Here is a 15,499-nt window from a genome sequence, read left to right on the forward strand (position 1 = left end):
ATCATGAAATTAAACGTTATGATACACATTTCGATTACCTTGTATAAAGTTGAATATTGAAAGATTTCCCCCACGCAATAAGGAAATTAGCTTCTGTCCAATTGAATGAATGAAATGTCAAAAATTACTGACGTACTAGTTTATTATCTGTCAAAAGTCCGTCAAATGAAACAATCAAAACAGAGCCACATGGTTATAATACATTTTTTTAAATATTTTAATTTGAAATATAATGATAAATAATTAATTAAATCAAATTCATCATGGCGAAGCAATATAAGTATGTAAAGTTCATTATTTTAATGTATCAGTTATAAATAATACAACTTTAATAGAATAAAATATTTCTTAGTGTGAAATAATTATTTAAAATTCTCTTTTTAGGTCCTTACATCCTGCTAAGTATTATCGAGACTATCTATCACACAATATTCGTCCGGATGGCAGAGACTTTGACAAGTTCAGACCAATTATATTAAACGTATGTTCAATAGATACAGCTGATGGTTCAGCTATAGCCAAAATAGGCAGAACTACTGTTGTATGTGGAATAAAGGCTGTAAGTATTTTAAATAATTTGCTGCAAACTTGACAATTCAGATAATATTCTGAAATTATTTTTTTTAGGAATTCTGTAAACCTAAAGCCGAGACACCAAGAGAAGGATTCATTGTCCCCAATTTAGAGTTACCCCCTTTATGTTCTCCAAAATTTAGACCAGGTCCTCCAAGTGATCAGGCACAGGTATTAACACAACTTATTGCTGACATTATTGAAAACTCGGAATGCATTGATCTTAAAGAATTATGCATTTTCCCGGATAAACTAGCCTGGTGTCTATTCATTGATTTTATTTGTCTAGACTTTGATGGAGCTGTAGTGGATGCATGTGTTTTGTCTTTAATGGGAGCTCTACGAACAGGTAATACCTAATAAGTACAAAACAGTGTGTAAACTGTTCAATATGTGTGGGAATATGCAGGGAAAGAGTTATAATATTTTCCTCACTCGTAGTGATGAAGAGGCAGAGGGCAGTTGATATTTTCTTTCTACTAAAAAATTGTAATTTTTAGTAAAAATTCTTTTCTGAAAGAAAAAAAACATTAACATACAATATCAATTATTTGCATTGTATTTGAAAAATTTGGCAAGATATTTTTTATGCATAGTGATGTGTATTTAAAACATCAAAAGTACCACGGAATGATTTCAAATTTACTGATGTATCGAATTCAAATAAAAAATTTGTAAAAAAAATGGTGGCAAAATCCTTTTATGTCGTATATAAGGTTTACAAAAAATTCGAAAACTAATGAAAAAAGCATACCTATGTCTCGGAATTGATATATTTAGTACAAAAGTTCTTATCAGTGTTTTCCTTATTTTAATGCTCAAAATAATTATGTAGCCCTCAGACTAGTTATTTCCCGCAATATCATCAGTTCTCTAAGTACAATAATCTCAGAGATTACACACTAAATTTTCCCCTGTATAATTATTTATTTTTTACTTATAATTTTCAAAATTTTGATTTTTAGTTAGACTGCCATCTGTAGAATATGATCCTGCTATAGACAACAAGCTAGTTAATTTAGAGGACCGAATACCTTTACATGTCCGTTCAAATCCAATCTCGACGACTTTCATTATTTTTGATGAGTATGTACATATTAAAATTTTCATAATTGTGAACTTTTTGCGTTTTTTTTTAAATTGAAAACAAAATAAATGCTTTATTTTTTAGCAAAATTATACTAGCTGATCCAACTGCAGATGAAGAAAATCTTTGTAGTGGTATCGTTACAATTGTATTGAATGGTGACAAACTTTGTTGTGTTCACAAACCAGGTGGTAGTGCATTAACAGAAGAAGAATTGTTTGATTGTGTAGAGAAGTCTAAAAAAAGGTTACCTTCCATCGAAAATCTCATAGAGGCTGCATTAAAAAATGTATAGGTTTAATGTATAAACAAATTAGATATACTTATATGTAGTTTTATTTTTCCTTTTATTTTTAATAAATATACAATATATGAACTATCAGAAAATATGAGATATTAAGTAATTACATACATGCTGCATTGACACTATATATACAGGGTGTCCCACCAGGAAACGCGACAGTCGATATTGGAAAGTACTGATCCGATAAATTTAAAAATTTCGCAACCTGTCAAAGGCAGTAGGGCCAACACAGCTAAAATATTTAGAACTTTATTGCACTTCCGGTTATACCGGAAATCGGCATTAACTTTCTTATTTTAAATGAGACACCCTATGTATTATTACATTTTCGGATTCTACGTGAATTTTGAGGGTTATTAAATATTCCCTATACCTGGGAGTTATTGATTTTGAGATACTAATTTTTAAAGAGAAAATTTGATAGATGCAAGGGTCCGCGGAGATCCTAGTAACTCTTTTCAGGAGCGTGATATCAAGTGGATTTTTGATACCTACCTGTAGAGGGCATAGGCAACACTAAATTATGGTATACCAACAAATTAAAACATTTGATATAAGGTGTTTCATTGTAGCAGTTACATTTTGATAACTTCAAACAGTTTTTCTTTTATCAGCCCTGTTATCAAATTGGCCATGACCAGAAACAATTAAAATAACTTGACATTTGTCAAATTAGTTGTCAAATTATTGTTGTGTCTCTAATAGTTTTTGCCGAAAATTTAAATAAAAATACCTGAGGATCGTTTAAATTACCAATGAGAACTATTTTAATTTGTTTGTTATTTCCTCATTGGTAATTTAAACGATTCTCAAGCATTTTTATTTAAATTTTCGGCAAAAACTATTACAGACACAACAATAATTTGACAATTAATTTGACAACTAACTTGACAAATGTCAAGTTATTTTAATTGTTTTTGAGTGTTTCTGGTCATGGCCAATTTGACAACAGGTAGGTAACTGATACGAGAAAAACTGCCCAAATAATTGAAAATTGTAAATATCTTTAAACGTAGTAAAGGAAACCCTAAACAACGCTTATATGGCTTGAAAGGAAATTTGAATCTGCATAAGACAGAGTAAAAATACAGGGTGTTCCATTTAAGTTAACAAAGTTATAGCTGTTTAAAGTTATCAAAATGCAACAGCAAAAATAAAACACTTAATATTAAATGTTTTAATGTGTTGGTATACCATAATTTAGTGTTTACTATGCCCTCTGCGGGTACCAAAAATTCACTTGATATCACGTTCCTGAAAAGAGTTACTAGCATCTTCGCGGACACTTGCATCTGTCAAATTATTTCTTTAAAAATTAATATCTCAAAATCAATAAGTCATTATTTTTTTAATATCGAATAACCTCAGCTCTGAAATAAAAAGGTTGTATGCCATGAAATATAACCCCTAGCCCTTGTAAATCATTCTTTTTATAATAATCGTATAATATGGTACTGATAGCACCAATATTTTTTTTTCAAATATTTATGTTTATGTTGCCGCTTTAAAACTTTTCTTTCTTTTAAAAATTAAAAATTGCAGACAAAATGCCATTTAATGGAGAAGAATAAATATGTTAATTACAATTTAAGAAATAATTTTGAAAAATGCCAAATATTAAAAGAAAACAACTTGAAATGGGTAGGTAAAGAATTCTCCATTATTTTCACATTTAAATATGTCATTCCATATTTTTTTCAATTTAAATTTTTGTTAAGGTAATAAGTACCTACCTAAATAAGTAAAATAAAAAGCTGAATCATAACTTAATAAATGTTATGCAGGTGGCTTTGTATAATATAAAAGTAAACTAATTTCAATGAAAAATTAAATAACACCGACATAGAAAATAGAATTAGAAACAAAATGAATTAAAAGAAAATTGAACATCCCATTAAAAATATATCTGCTGCGCAAACTAATGGAGACCCTATATATTTTTACTTGTGCTTTTAGAACACTCTCAGGATTACAATGAATAATATTTGATGAGTTTTTCCTTTAATATGGGGAAGATACGCCTAAAACAGCGCCATAAAGTGCCATATACCCATCAAACTTTATTGGTTTATACATATCATTTTACGAGTATTTTACGTTCTAACAGAATATGTGAGTATATACAGGGTGTAGCTATATCGTTCGAACTTTCCACTTTCCAAATATCCCATATAGGATAGGAACAGTCAGTTATTTTATTTAAATAGCAAGTTGAAAAAAGGAATTATTAATTACCTTTGTGTGAAAAATAACACCTGGAAAGAAAAATAATTAGTTTGAATAAAAACTGTGTATTACGGAAGGATTAAGAAATAATTATACATAAATGGCTTAATTAAAAGAACGAAGCAGTAACTAATTTTCAATTTATTTAATTCATATTTCAGGTAAGAGAACATTAGGTATCTACCTACTTATAAACTCTATAAGAGTAGTAAATTGTACCAAGAAAAGATATGGGTAAGTTTCTTTGAACTAAAAAAATATTTAATAATTTTATTACGTTTCCCAAATGATAGATATTTGCAATAACGGCGAGAGGCTACGTGGTTGAAGATACTAGGCAAGTTCTGTATCTAGATGTCCTGGATCTGTTTTGTACTTTTCTAATTATAAGAAATGAAACGACAAAGAGATACCTATATCTAGACCAACTAGATGTTAATATCGAATTTGCCTACTGATTCGGCTGATTTGTATGATTTGTTGTATTTTATATAATCATTTAAATTCGTTCGACCTTAGTGTGAACCATTTCTAAAATGAAAAGAAGTTATATTTCATCATATCACATTATTAAATTTTCGTGGCTGAAAACATACATAGGTACTGAATTTTCGAAACCGAGAGATATGCACTAACCAAATTTGGACAGGGCATAGCTAATACAGTGCGAAACATCGCCTTAATGTTAAAAATGCTGTCACCGCCGTTCTTGGTGGTGAAAATTCGAAATATTTGAAATTATTCAATTTTCGTGACTGAAAACATACATAGGCATTGTCGAAACCAAGAGAGTTGCACGAACAAAATTTGGACAGGACATAGCTAATACCAGTGACTATACTTGTTATAGTCACTGCTAATACAAGGTGAAACATCGCCTTAATGTTAAAAATGTTGTCACCGCCGTTCTTGGTCTTGAAAATTCGAAATATTTGGAGTTGATAAATTTTTCTTTTCAATTAAATTCATTCCAAATGAAGATACCTAATCTCATTGTGTGAAATTTCTATAACTTTTAACAGAAAAACTATATTGTTTTAGATGTGAAGCACGATGCTATTTATTTGAATATACATAAATACATTATGATTATTGTGGGGAAATGGTACGTCGGATTCCAGAATAAAGCTCTAGATAAATTCTACAGGCTCTATTCGATGTTCTTTGAAACATTCGTCATTCTGATAACTCAACAGATCTTTGTGTCTATAATTGTTTACAGAAGTTGCCCAGCAGAAAGGGTTATAGAGCTAATTTGTTATTACATCCAGTACACCAATATGTACGTGTCAAGTTTGCTATGTAGAAGGGCCAGCATGAGGAGAGTTTATGAATATATCTTTGATTACGAGAAAACAAAATTACACAAAGAAAATGATGTGTCTGTAAATATATATTTCAAATATACGACCCTAAACAGAAGGATGCTGGTTTTCTTTGCTTTATTGACAAATATAACAGGAGCTATATGGTACATTCTGGTTGTCAGACACACATTGACGGAGCATGATACTACCTTATGTGCTCTTAAAAGAGGCCTAAATTTCCAAATTTGGTATCCCTTCGATATGTACAATAAATGTTATTTTTTAACTGTACTAACTGATTTAATGTTCTATTGCAGTGTAGTTTCTATACACATTTACAATAAATTAACTCCAGTAACGTTTATGCTGTTCGAGTTAGGGCAAATCAAAATATTGCAGAATATGATTCGGTGCATCGACAAAAATGCTTCTGAATTAGCAAGCTTCGAAGATATTGATAGTGATGAGGCAGTGCTGATAACAATGAGAGGTTGTGTAAAGAAGCACCAGGAAATCATAAGGTACTTGAGGATTATGTGGATTTCTTAAACAAAAATATACATAAATAAATTCTATATATGTTTATGTTTCCAAAATGCAACATTTGAATTTTTTATACATTTTGAAAATTTCCTAAAACTATAGTCTATTTTTTTGTAGATGGAAGGTAAAGAATATAAGGATAGCCAAAAAATATCGCTGAGATTGCATTGATTCTATACAATCATTTGTTTTTCTGATCGTTGAGGGAGGTTATAGTTAATTTAAATCCACATTCGGGAGTGCACCCTTATGCTCTCATCATTTTGAATGTAAGGGTGATTTTTTCTTATTAAATATACCCCACTTATTTTCAACTTTCGACTAACAGTGATTAAAATCAAATTTGTCGGAAATTCTCTACCACTTTGGTATTTTTCGTCCACCGTCGATATTTTTTGACTTTGAAACAGGTGAAAATTTATAGATTTATCTAGTTTCCCGCTCTATTTCTTTTGTGAAACATCACAATTTCCTTTTTGTTTTGGCGATGATTCTACCAAATTCATATAATCTTCGCAAGTTTCAATATTTTTATTTTCATAGGTGTCAGTGTTAAATATTGATTCTGAAGGTTCGTCTACAGTATCTTGATAATCGAAGTCGTCTTCATCAAGCAGCTTTCCAATTATAGTAAAGTACAGTAAGTAGAGACTGGACATCCAATGGATGACAACCGTGTGTGTAGGTATTAATAGAATGTGTTCAATAAAGAAGGTTCACTGAATTTTCGTCATATAAGGGTTCTGCGGGACACATTATTTAACGATTTGTCTGCAGATGGAACAATTCCAATTTTAGATGTGAAATTCATTCCATTTTCGTAGACAATGTTGGATACCGAAACTGACGTCGATAGTTCTCTTTCTGTGCAGATACTTGACCAGTTTGATATACGCTCAGTCGATTAAGACCTTGTGCAAGTCATTGATGATAGGGCAAATGTAATTTATGGGCAACGGGTCAAGTATGGTCGCATACACTAAAGTATTGTTCGTCAGTTAGAATGTAATATGTTTACTTTTTTAATATAATCTTTTTTTGATAAGGCAAGAAATTTGGTTTTATCTTTAATAACAAAAAATTATTAAATACTGCCCTAGAAATTAGATAGATAAAATTATAATACTAATGTAATGGAAGAAGATATGTGTAAATATTATGATCATTTGAGGATTCTCTAATAAAATAAAATTATTTTTTATTTTTTAGATTATTGCATATGATGGACAATGCTTGCAAAAAAATTGTGTTAATTATTTTCTTCAGTAATTCCGTGGAATTGGCAGCATTCATAGTAAAACTACTTACGGTAATTATTAATTAGTAGATATAGTATTTTTAAAACGTGTTTTATATAATGGCCCATCTTAAAACGACCAAAATTTTTGGATATAGAGAGAGAGAGAGAGTGAAAACTTATTTTACTTATATCTTTCGAACTATTTGTGGAAATTCATTTTATAGTATACACCACATGCCAGTAAAGCCAATAAACTCTTAAATCGTGTTGGTAAAATTTCAGTTCTTTTGCTGCCATTTAGAAACATTCACTCGATGATTCGATGATTTCTTACCATAACTTCATAAAATAAAAAAAAAAAATAGGCTTTAATTGTTCTTAAAGCAAATTTTATTCAACTTGAGTTAAGTTAAACAGAAATAATAATTGTATTTTAAGGAAACAAATACCTTAGACATCTTCCGAACATTTGGAATTTTAATCATGCTGATTACTCAGATTTTTATGTTCTTCTGGTATGCTAATGAGATACAAGTACAGGTATGTTCTGGTAGCATATATTAAAGGGTTATAGGGTTTCGGCAGAGTGTTATTTCAGAGCACTGCAATATCTGACATTTTATATAACAACACTGACTGGATAAATTACAACAAACCTGCTAGAATGCGCATGCTGTTGATGATGATCAGATCGCAGAAACCATTGACTTTCAATGCTGCTGCTATCGGAGACATGTCCATCGACACATTTAAGAGAGTAGGTACCTAATTTTAATAAATTTAAATTTCCTTCTATTCTGTTATTTTACCTTAGGAAAATTAAAAAACAAATAAATATATCATTTCAGTAATAGAAAATATATTTATTAATTAAATGTCAAATAAATGACATATCAGTTATATGTCAAAGGAAGTTCGTCTTAAATAACAGACTAGTAGAACATTAAAGATTGAAGGCACCACGGGTGTTATAGGATAATAATGTCCTCACTTCGATCTACGTCGAGCACTATTCATTATCCTTATAACGTCTTCGGGTTATTATGTTGTACCATTGTAGGTGGTGCATTATTTATTTGTATTAAAAAAAAAACATGTTTTTTCGGGTTGTTATGTCGTGGCTTATGCACCTTATCGCGGCGCATCTTTCGTAGAGTCACTACTGAAAATACTCACAGTGAAGAATGGCGAAACGTTTGGAAGCGGATGCGATCAGTCACAGAGGCCACTACGAAACATCTCACAGGAGTAGGTATATTCGTAGCAGCCCTGGAAACAACAACAAAAACCGAAATCAATATTAATATCTTATAGCGGGTTCGCTACCACAGAGCCTAGCCCAAGAACAACAAGGGAAGGCCAAAGATCCCTAGCTAAGGCTAAGGAAGTGCATTGTAAATCTGTAATTCTGTCAACCAAGTCTGTCAACCAAGTACATGGGTCATGGCATAATAACCCAAAAACTATTATACTTTTTTAGGTTGTCTTTATGCTTCTAAGATTTGAAAATAACTATTGACCTACAAATTTATTTTTCAGATTATGAAGCTTTGCTACAGTATAACGGCTTTTGTCAAAACAGTGTTTAATAGTAGAACAGAGATGTAACTGAAATAAATCTTTTTAAATGTTTAAACCGAAATTAATTAATTTGAAAATCACTTATTTTGCACTTTGATGATGCACTGAAAGCAAAAAATATAAAGCAAAACTATAAAATGCAAAAGCCTAGGTAGTATTATACAGTGGTAGTATGTATGTAAGTACACAAATAAAATAATAGCAAATCAAATGTATCTCTTTTAATTTAGAAGAAAAGATTGTTTATAAAATTAAATTTTACATATTTGAAGTCATATTTATATAAATATTTCGAACGTCTAACATTATTCGTAATGTTTCAATATAAAAGAAGCTGTTCGATTTTTTATACTTTAGGGATTGAAATTTGCAGAAATTTTCATATTACAAACATTCGAAACGGCGATAAAATATATGAGTTTTAAAGCCTTCGTATTGTCACCAATACTTCAAAATCGAACTACCGAAGATGAGAATAATTTTCTTATAAAAATTGCATAAACAAGTTTGTTTTATGACCACATTTATAATAAAAGTGATTTTTTTTATTTTTATATGTATAGGAAACGCTTGTAATAATTCTTATCTTTTATATCAAAATTACATGAATTACATATATTGGTCGGAATAATATTGGAACCGCGTTTGTCCAGATAAGCAATTGCTAAAATACAGGTTACAAAAAATTGCTTTTCTTTTAGTAACACATCATAGAAACATATTTCTATAAATTGTTAATAACTTTTTGTATCCATATTTCGCAAAATGCTTGCAGAAATAACGTCAATTTCAAAATTTCGTCAATATGTTGAATAACTTAATAATATTGTTTTGTAACAGATAAAGACAATTTTCAATGGGTCTGATTGTAATCAGTAATTATTATAGATCTCCATGATCCGCAATGTGAAATCTACAGGAAATCTGTAGGTTGGGTGAAAATGTGTTCATGAGGAAAATTAAGTTCTGATTTTCTTTACTTTGTACTTATAACTCGAGGACCAGGTATAATTTTTCAACGTTATACGCCTCTACAATTTACAATAACAGTCCGTGAGTACTTTTATACCATTTAACACGGTAGATAAATTTTCTGGTTTAGGAATTTGTTGAAAACAAAACGATGGTAGGCAGGTATGTTTATTTTATTCAACTGATATCAAAACAAACTTATTATTATCTTTATTTATATCAAAAAAATTTCACAACTTGATTTTGAACTATGAAACTGATATATAATAATAAATATGTAGGTAGTTTGATTTCTTTAAAGGAAATTTAAGCAGGCTCTATAAGCTCCTTCAAATATTGGACGTGAAATTCAGTTTTTGATAAATTATTCAGGATCATTTAAGACCTCAAACTTTGTACGGTGCGGTTGCTTCATAGTAGTTGTAAAATTTGTGTTAAAACTAACTAGTTAAGTCGGAATTAAGAGGAATCTAAGGGATTTCAACTTTAAACTTATTTTACGTTGAAGAGAATCCTGCTGTACATACAGTAACGATCAGTAAATGCCACACAGAAAAGAAATTCACACAATTATATGTAGTATTTACAAATAGGCTAGATAAAGTGTCAAATTTTCGTACAATATTGCTTAAAAATATTAAAATACGACATTTACATTATGATTATTTCTGTGACAAAACGGCAACAGACAATAAGTTTATTCATTCCTAGATTTATATTTTTAATATAACATGTTTATAGGCCTATTAGTCATAAATGACAAAAGTGATACTGTCGACAGGAAATAGTTTTGTGTTTATTTATTGATTTAAGAATGGGTTATGTATCTATTAGTGAGTGCCACTAAGCACCCAGACAATACATAACGTCCATTATACATCGATGAATGTCGAAGATGTCTCGACTCCATTATAGACTTGAAAAAGCAGTGGCAGATCGAGGATTACATCTATTTGATATGTCAACAACTGCATATTTATCTGAAGTTTAAACCTCCACATCAACATTGTAAATAGTGGAAGTTGTTAAATACTAACATGTTTCACTTGCTAGTATCTCAAAGAAGAAATAACTTACAACAGAGTTTAAAATATATAAATATTATGGCTACTCCTACATTATCCTTATTTAACATACACATGCAAAATAAGATAATAAGAAAATTTATTTTTAATAAAAATATAAATTATAATTTTAACAGCTCGACGCTTTAGTATGAAAACATTTCGGTTGGAAAACAGGCTATCCCAAATTTCAGTTGGAAAACATGCTATCTCAAATTAAGCTTGGAAAACATGCTAATAGCTGTTTTACATTGACAATTTATTGATCAATTAATTGATGAAGTCGCTTCATCAAGAAATTGGGCAAGTGTAATGCACCAAATCTGCTGTCAAATAACTTCATGAATTTATTCATCAAGTTCTTGACGAATTAGAGCCTGATCTAATTTTCGTCAATTTCTTCGTGAAGTTCGGAAGTACCAACCCAACAGATTTCCAGCCTCAGATCAGTAATGAGGTTATGTTATTGGAATATGTAAATAATTGTGTGACGTCGTACTAGTTTTGTATTGTTTTTGCTGATTTGTTACTTACAAAAACTAATATTTATATAATATGTGTCAGAACGGTACCGCTGTTGTATCAATACAATTATGAGTGGAAAGGTGACATTTTTGAAATTTATTTGCTTCTTTGATTCGTTGGTAGAACTGATTCATACGTCAAAAAACTTGACAAAGTCTGTAGCAGTGTAAAACCACACTGTTTACCAATAAATTCATGAAGAACTTCGTCAATTTATTGATGAATAAATTGTCAATGTAAAACAGCTTTTACTGACATTAAATGATTGAAACCGTGCATTTATAATAAACTTATATAATATATTTTTTAAAAAGTAAGGAATATTTATGTTCAGGTACACTGTTTATTATTACATTTTTCAATTAATTTTGTTAAGTTACTGTTATAAACGACAAAATTGTTAATTAAAAAAATAGAATAATATGCAGTATGCGGCAACACGTACATTACTCGACGTTTTTTGAAATAACAAATTATAAAAAAAATTGTGTATACCTTAATCCTTATATATAAAAATGTTTGTTATTACTAAAAATTATTCGATTTTTTCATATAAGCTTTGATATAAAAATTAATAGCGCACTCTTACCTGATTTATAGTCACTACTCTTACTTTTTTTGTTAATAGAGTTAACATAATAACCAGAATATAAATATAATGTATAAAGTTGAATGATATACATATACGTATACATATAATATCGTTGCGACGGGCGCATATGATTTGCACGTGCACATTACGGCGGTTCCCCATGCACACATGTTTATCATCAACAGATCAGACAATACCGGTAATAAAAGTGTCGCATACCTGCATTTCATTTCCAAAGTCTATGCAAGCACGCGACTACCGCACCCTTGAGAAGCCATTTATTTCTAATGAGGTGCAGTAAGAACGATTCGGACCCGGAGTTTGGGGCCTAGTCTGGTCCACTATATAATTCTTTTTATTACAGTCTCCTTAGGCATACAAAATTATTTTCAGAATAAATTGTGCATCCCAGATTTTGTGAAAATAGTGTATCAAGAGTAGCGACTATAAATCAGATAAGAGTACGCTATTAATTTTGATATCAAAGCAAACTTGTATGAAAAAAATCGAATATTTTTAGTAATAACAAACATTTTTATATATTAAGGTATACACTATTTTTTTTATAATTTGTTATTTCAAAAAACGTCGAGTAATGTACGTGTTGCAGCATACTACATATTATTCTATTTTTTCAATTAAGAATTTTGTCGTTTATAACGGTAACTTAACAAAATTAATTGAAAAATGTTGAATAAAAAAAAATAAAATAAACATTGTACCTAAACATAAACATTCCTTAATTTTTTAAAAATATATTATATAAGTTTATTATAAATGCACGGTTTCAATCATTCAATGTGCCAACTTAAATTTCTAGTCACACTGAGATAGCATGTTTTTACTTAAAGATCTGAGTTAGCATGTTTTCCAACTGAAATTTGAGATAACATGTTTTCCAACCGAAATCTGAGAAAGCATGTTTTCGTACTAAAGCGTCGAGCTCACGGTGAATAAAACAAAGGTAGTTATTTTGTAAATAAAAAAGATATTAACTGAACATTTTTCAACATTGTTGCAAGACGGTATCAGACTCGAAGATTAACTACAAGAACGTCATATGTTGTAAAAATAAGGTGACTAAACAAGTTATTTCCACATTTTTGAGTGTTTCATTTACAGTCCGTACGATATTTGTTGAGATAGAATTCCAAGAAGACCCCTGTGTCTCACATCGCACAGTGGTCGGAAATCCAAAAAAGCTGGACAAAAGTTCAAAAAGGTTTGAATCATCACCAAAAATGGGGACTTTATGTTTTTCAGGTCGCTAAAGCCGAATTTGCAGTAAAAAATCTCAAATTCAAGATGGCTGATACAAAATGGCCGATATATCACGTTAATTTATTGAATCTAATTGAAATTTTGGTATTGAGGTCGCGTAAAACGTATGTATAGTCGAAGTTTGAAGTTTTTGAGATACTTAATTATTATTAATAAAGTACGAAAGGTAAATATCTGCGATATAAGGCATGTATTTGGAATGAATTCGTCATTTCGAACGAAATAATGTCTAAATAATATTGAAGCTTATTCTTGTTATAAAGCTTATTCTAATTATTTAGCTAATTCTAATACACATGAGTCATTCGCATCGTCATCACCTGTCACATAACCGTCAGAGCATGAAAATATTATCCATAGCTTCGGTTGAATAGCTTTTCTCATTTTCATCTATCTTGCACCTTTTTAAAAAAGGTTGATCTAAAATGATGATTTGCGTTTCTAAATTCTCTTGGAATTTTCCGATCAAAAATCGAAAAATTTATTTTTTCATGCACGTAATTTTACTGGTGCCTGATCCTGTCGAAAATGATAAATTATGAATTGAAAGATCATAGATAATAAGTTCATCTACAATTTTCTTCATTCTATTTTCGTATTCTTCTCAGCAAACCCTTTCATTTGATACCCAGATCATGGGGGTGCACAAAAAATAACTGGTCCGCCATCTTTGGGAGTACGCCATATTGGATTTAGAATGACGTCACTTAACTAACCATGCATTGTCATCCAAACTAAACGTGTATGCAAAATTTCAGCTCAATCGGTTGGGGAAACTGTTTTAAAATTCATTTGCAAAATTTGACCCATACTAACAAGGCAAGAAAAAGGTGCATGTTCATAAAAAAAACAATTTGAATTAGAAAGGCTCGTTTGGAACGCGAAGAGACACTAAAACGCTAGCTATTGTAAAACTAAGGCCTCTTACAATAGTAAATCGGCCGTACATGGAGGCACAAAAATGACTTAGAACCCCAATCCGGAAAAATCCGGTGGTTTTCCCTTTTGATATATGAAACTGACACTCCAGTCCCTATTTTCTAACTTTCAATAATGCAGGATTTCTTGGGATCACAACTATTTCGATAATTTACGATTGATGTGATTTGAAATAGATGGAAATTGCAAGACGTTTTTGTTAAAACAATAAAAACACGCAACTTTCGAAAAATGAGGTTCTAAATGAGCAAATGTATTCTACTTAACTCCAGGAACACCCTCTCTAGTACTCTAATAAAAATTTGCACATATTTTCAATTCACCGCTTTTCGAGGGGTAAGTGGCAAGTTAAATATGCTAATGTGTCGCAGCATACTTCCGATGGTTGCTGTAGTCTATACACATGGGCCAGCTCTCTTTCACTTTAAAGAACTACGCAGTGACTCCTTCTCTAGAATAATCTGAAGTATTAACGCAAACCAACGACTTTGAAATTTCGACTTTTGTCCAGCTTTTTCGGAATTCCGACCACTGTGCATCGGCGGAAAATTTCAAGGCACGCCCCTGCCTAGGTAAATTGTTACAGTAGTTCCGATAACAGAACTTTATTAACATATTCTTTTCTTGAAATTCTATCTCAACAAATATTGTACGGACTGTATCATTTTTTATTTATTACTGTTTGAGTTTTCTGATTGAGGTCTAGCGGCGGGGTATAAAATTTACTAAAAGAAGGTTAAAAAATCAGTTTCCACGCCGTAATTTGAAAAAATCAACTTATGATAAGTGTTTCTTAAGGTCAGAGGTAGTCTCCATATAAATATGACCCCCCATTTAGGATTAGCTATAATTTTTGACAACTTTCTTGTACTACCTTTGCATTACTCTAATTTCCTTAGAAATTACCCTGGATTACATCGCATTACCTCGCATTACCTAGCATTACCACGCATTACCGTTGCATCTCCTTATAAGTGTACACCTTTCCTCAATTTATCCCTCGAGGACAGCGTAACGAACCCTGAATTCAGAACATACCAAGTGAAACAATTCTTTCCGGCACTATTTCCCCACAGCGACATTTCGCCCACGGCACCTCCGTTATTTACCACTAATTAACCCCTGCCAAATTCGTCAAATCCGCAAAGCTAAGCAGCGGCTGCACCTGGCAGGCTTGCGTGCTGGCGCGGCGCAGAGCTTTGAATCTAAATGTCCGCGAGAAGCGTCGCGGCGCTAGAACGCTAGTTTTCAGCCAGCGTCGGCCG

General features: G+C 31.0%; 2 protein-coding genes across 2 annotated transcripts; both read left to right on the plus strand.

Moving 5' to 3' along the window:
- The first annotated feature begins 165 nt into the window (after positions 1-165).
- On the plus strand, positions 166-1,976 carry LOC108911585 (exosome complex component RRP43-like). Its single transcript, XM_018716564.1, has 5 exons — positions 166-280; positions 385-559; positions 628-922; positions 1,539-1,659; positions 1,745-1,976. The coding sequence occupies exons 1-5, from the start codon at positions 264-266 to the stop codon at positions 1,953-1,955; spliced, it is 819 nt and encodes a 272-aa protein (XP_018572080.1). The 5' UTR covers positions 166-263; the 3' UTR covers positions 1,956-1,976.
- Positions 1,977-4,420: 2,444 nt separating this feature from the next.
- Positions 4,421-8,888, plus strand: LOC108911034. Its single transcript, XM_018715860.1, has 7 exons — positions 4,421-4,424; positions 5,232-5,745; positions 5,815-6,018; positions 7,250-7,349; positions 7,719-7,820; positions 7,879-8,037; positions 8,820-8,888. The coding sequence occupies exons 1-7, from the start codon at positions 4,421-4,423 to the stop codon at positions 8,886-8,888; spliced, it is 1,152 nt and encodes a 383-aa protein (XP_018571376.1).
- Positions 8,889-15,499: the final 6,611 nt, after the last annotated feature.

The sequence above is a fragment of the Anoplophora glabripennis genome, unplaced genomic scaffold, assembly GCF_000390285.2.
Source record: "Anoplophora glabripennis isolate ALB-LARVAE unplaced genomic scaffold, Agla_2.0 scaffold6, whole genome shotgun sequence".
Lineage (NCBI taxonomy): Eukaryota > Metazoa > Arthropoda > Insecta > Coleoptera > Cerambycidae > Anoplophora > Anoplophora glabripennis.

Excerpts from the sequence above, each read along its gene's own strand:
- LOC108911585 (XM_018716564.1), top strand. Across the intron at positions 923-1,538 it reads AATGGGAGCTCTACGAACAG|TTAGACTGCCATCTGTAGAA; the intron begins GTAATACCTAAT and ends TTTGATTTTTAG. Across the intron at positions 1,660-1,744 it reads ACTTTCATTATTTTTGATGA|CAAAATTATACTAGCTGATC; the intron begins GTATGTACATAT and ends TTTATTTTTTAG.
- LOC108911034 (XM_018715860.1), top strand. Across the intron at positions 7,350-7,718 it reads TCATAGTAAAACTACTTACG|GAAACAAATACCTTAGACAT; the intron begins GTAATTATTAAT and ends TTGTATTTTAAG. Across the intron at positions 7,821-7,878 it reads CTAATGAGATACAAGTACAG|AGCACTGCAATATCTGACAT; the intron begins GTATGTTCTGGT and ends GTGTTATTTCAG.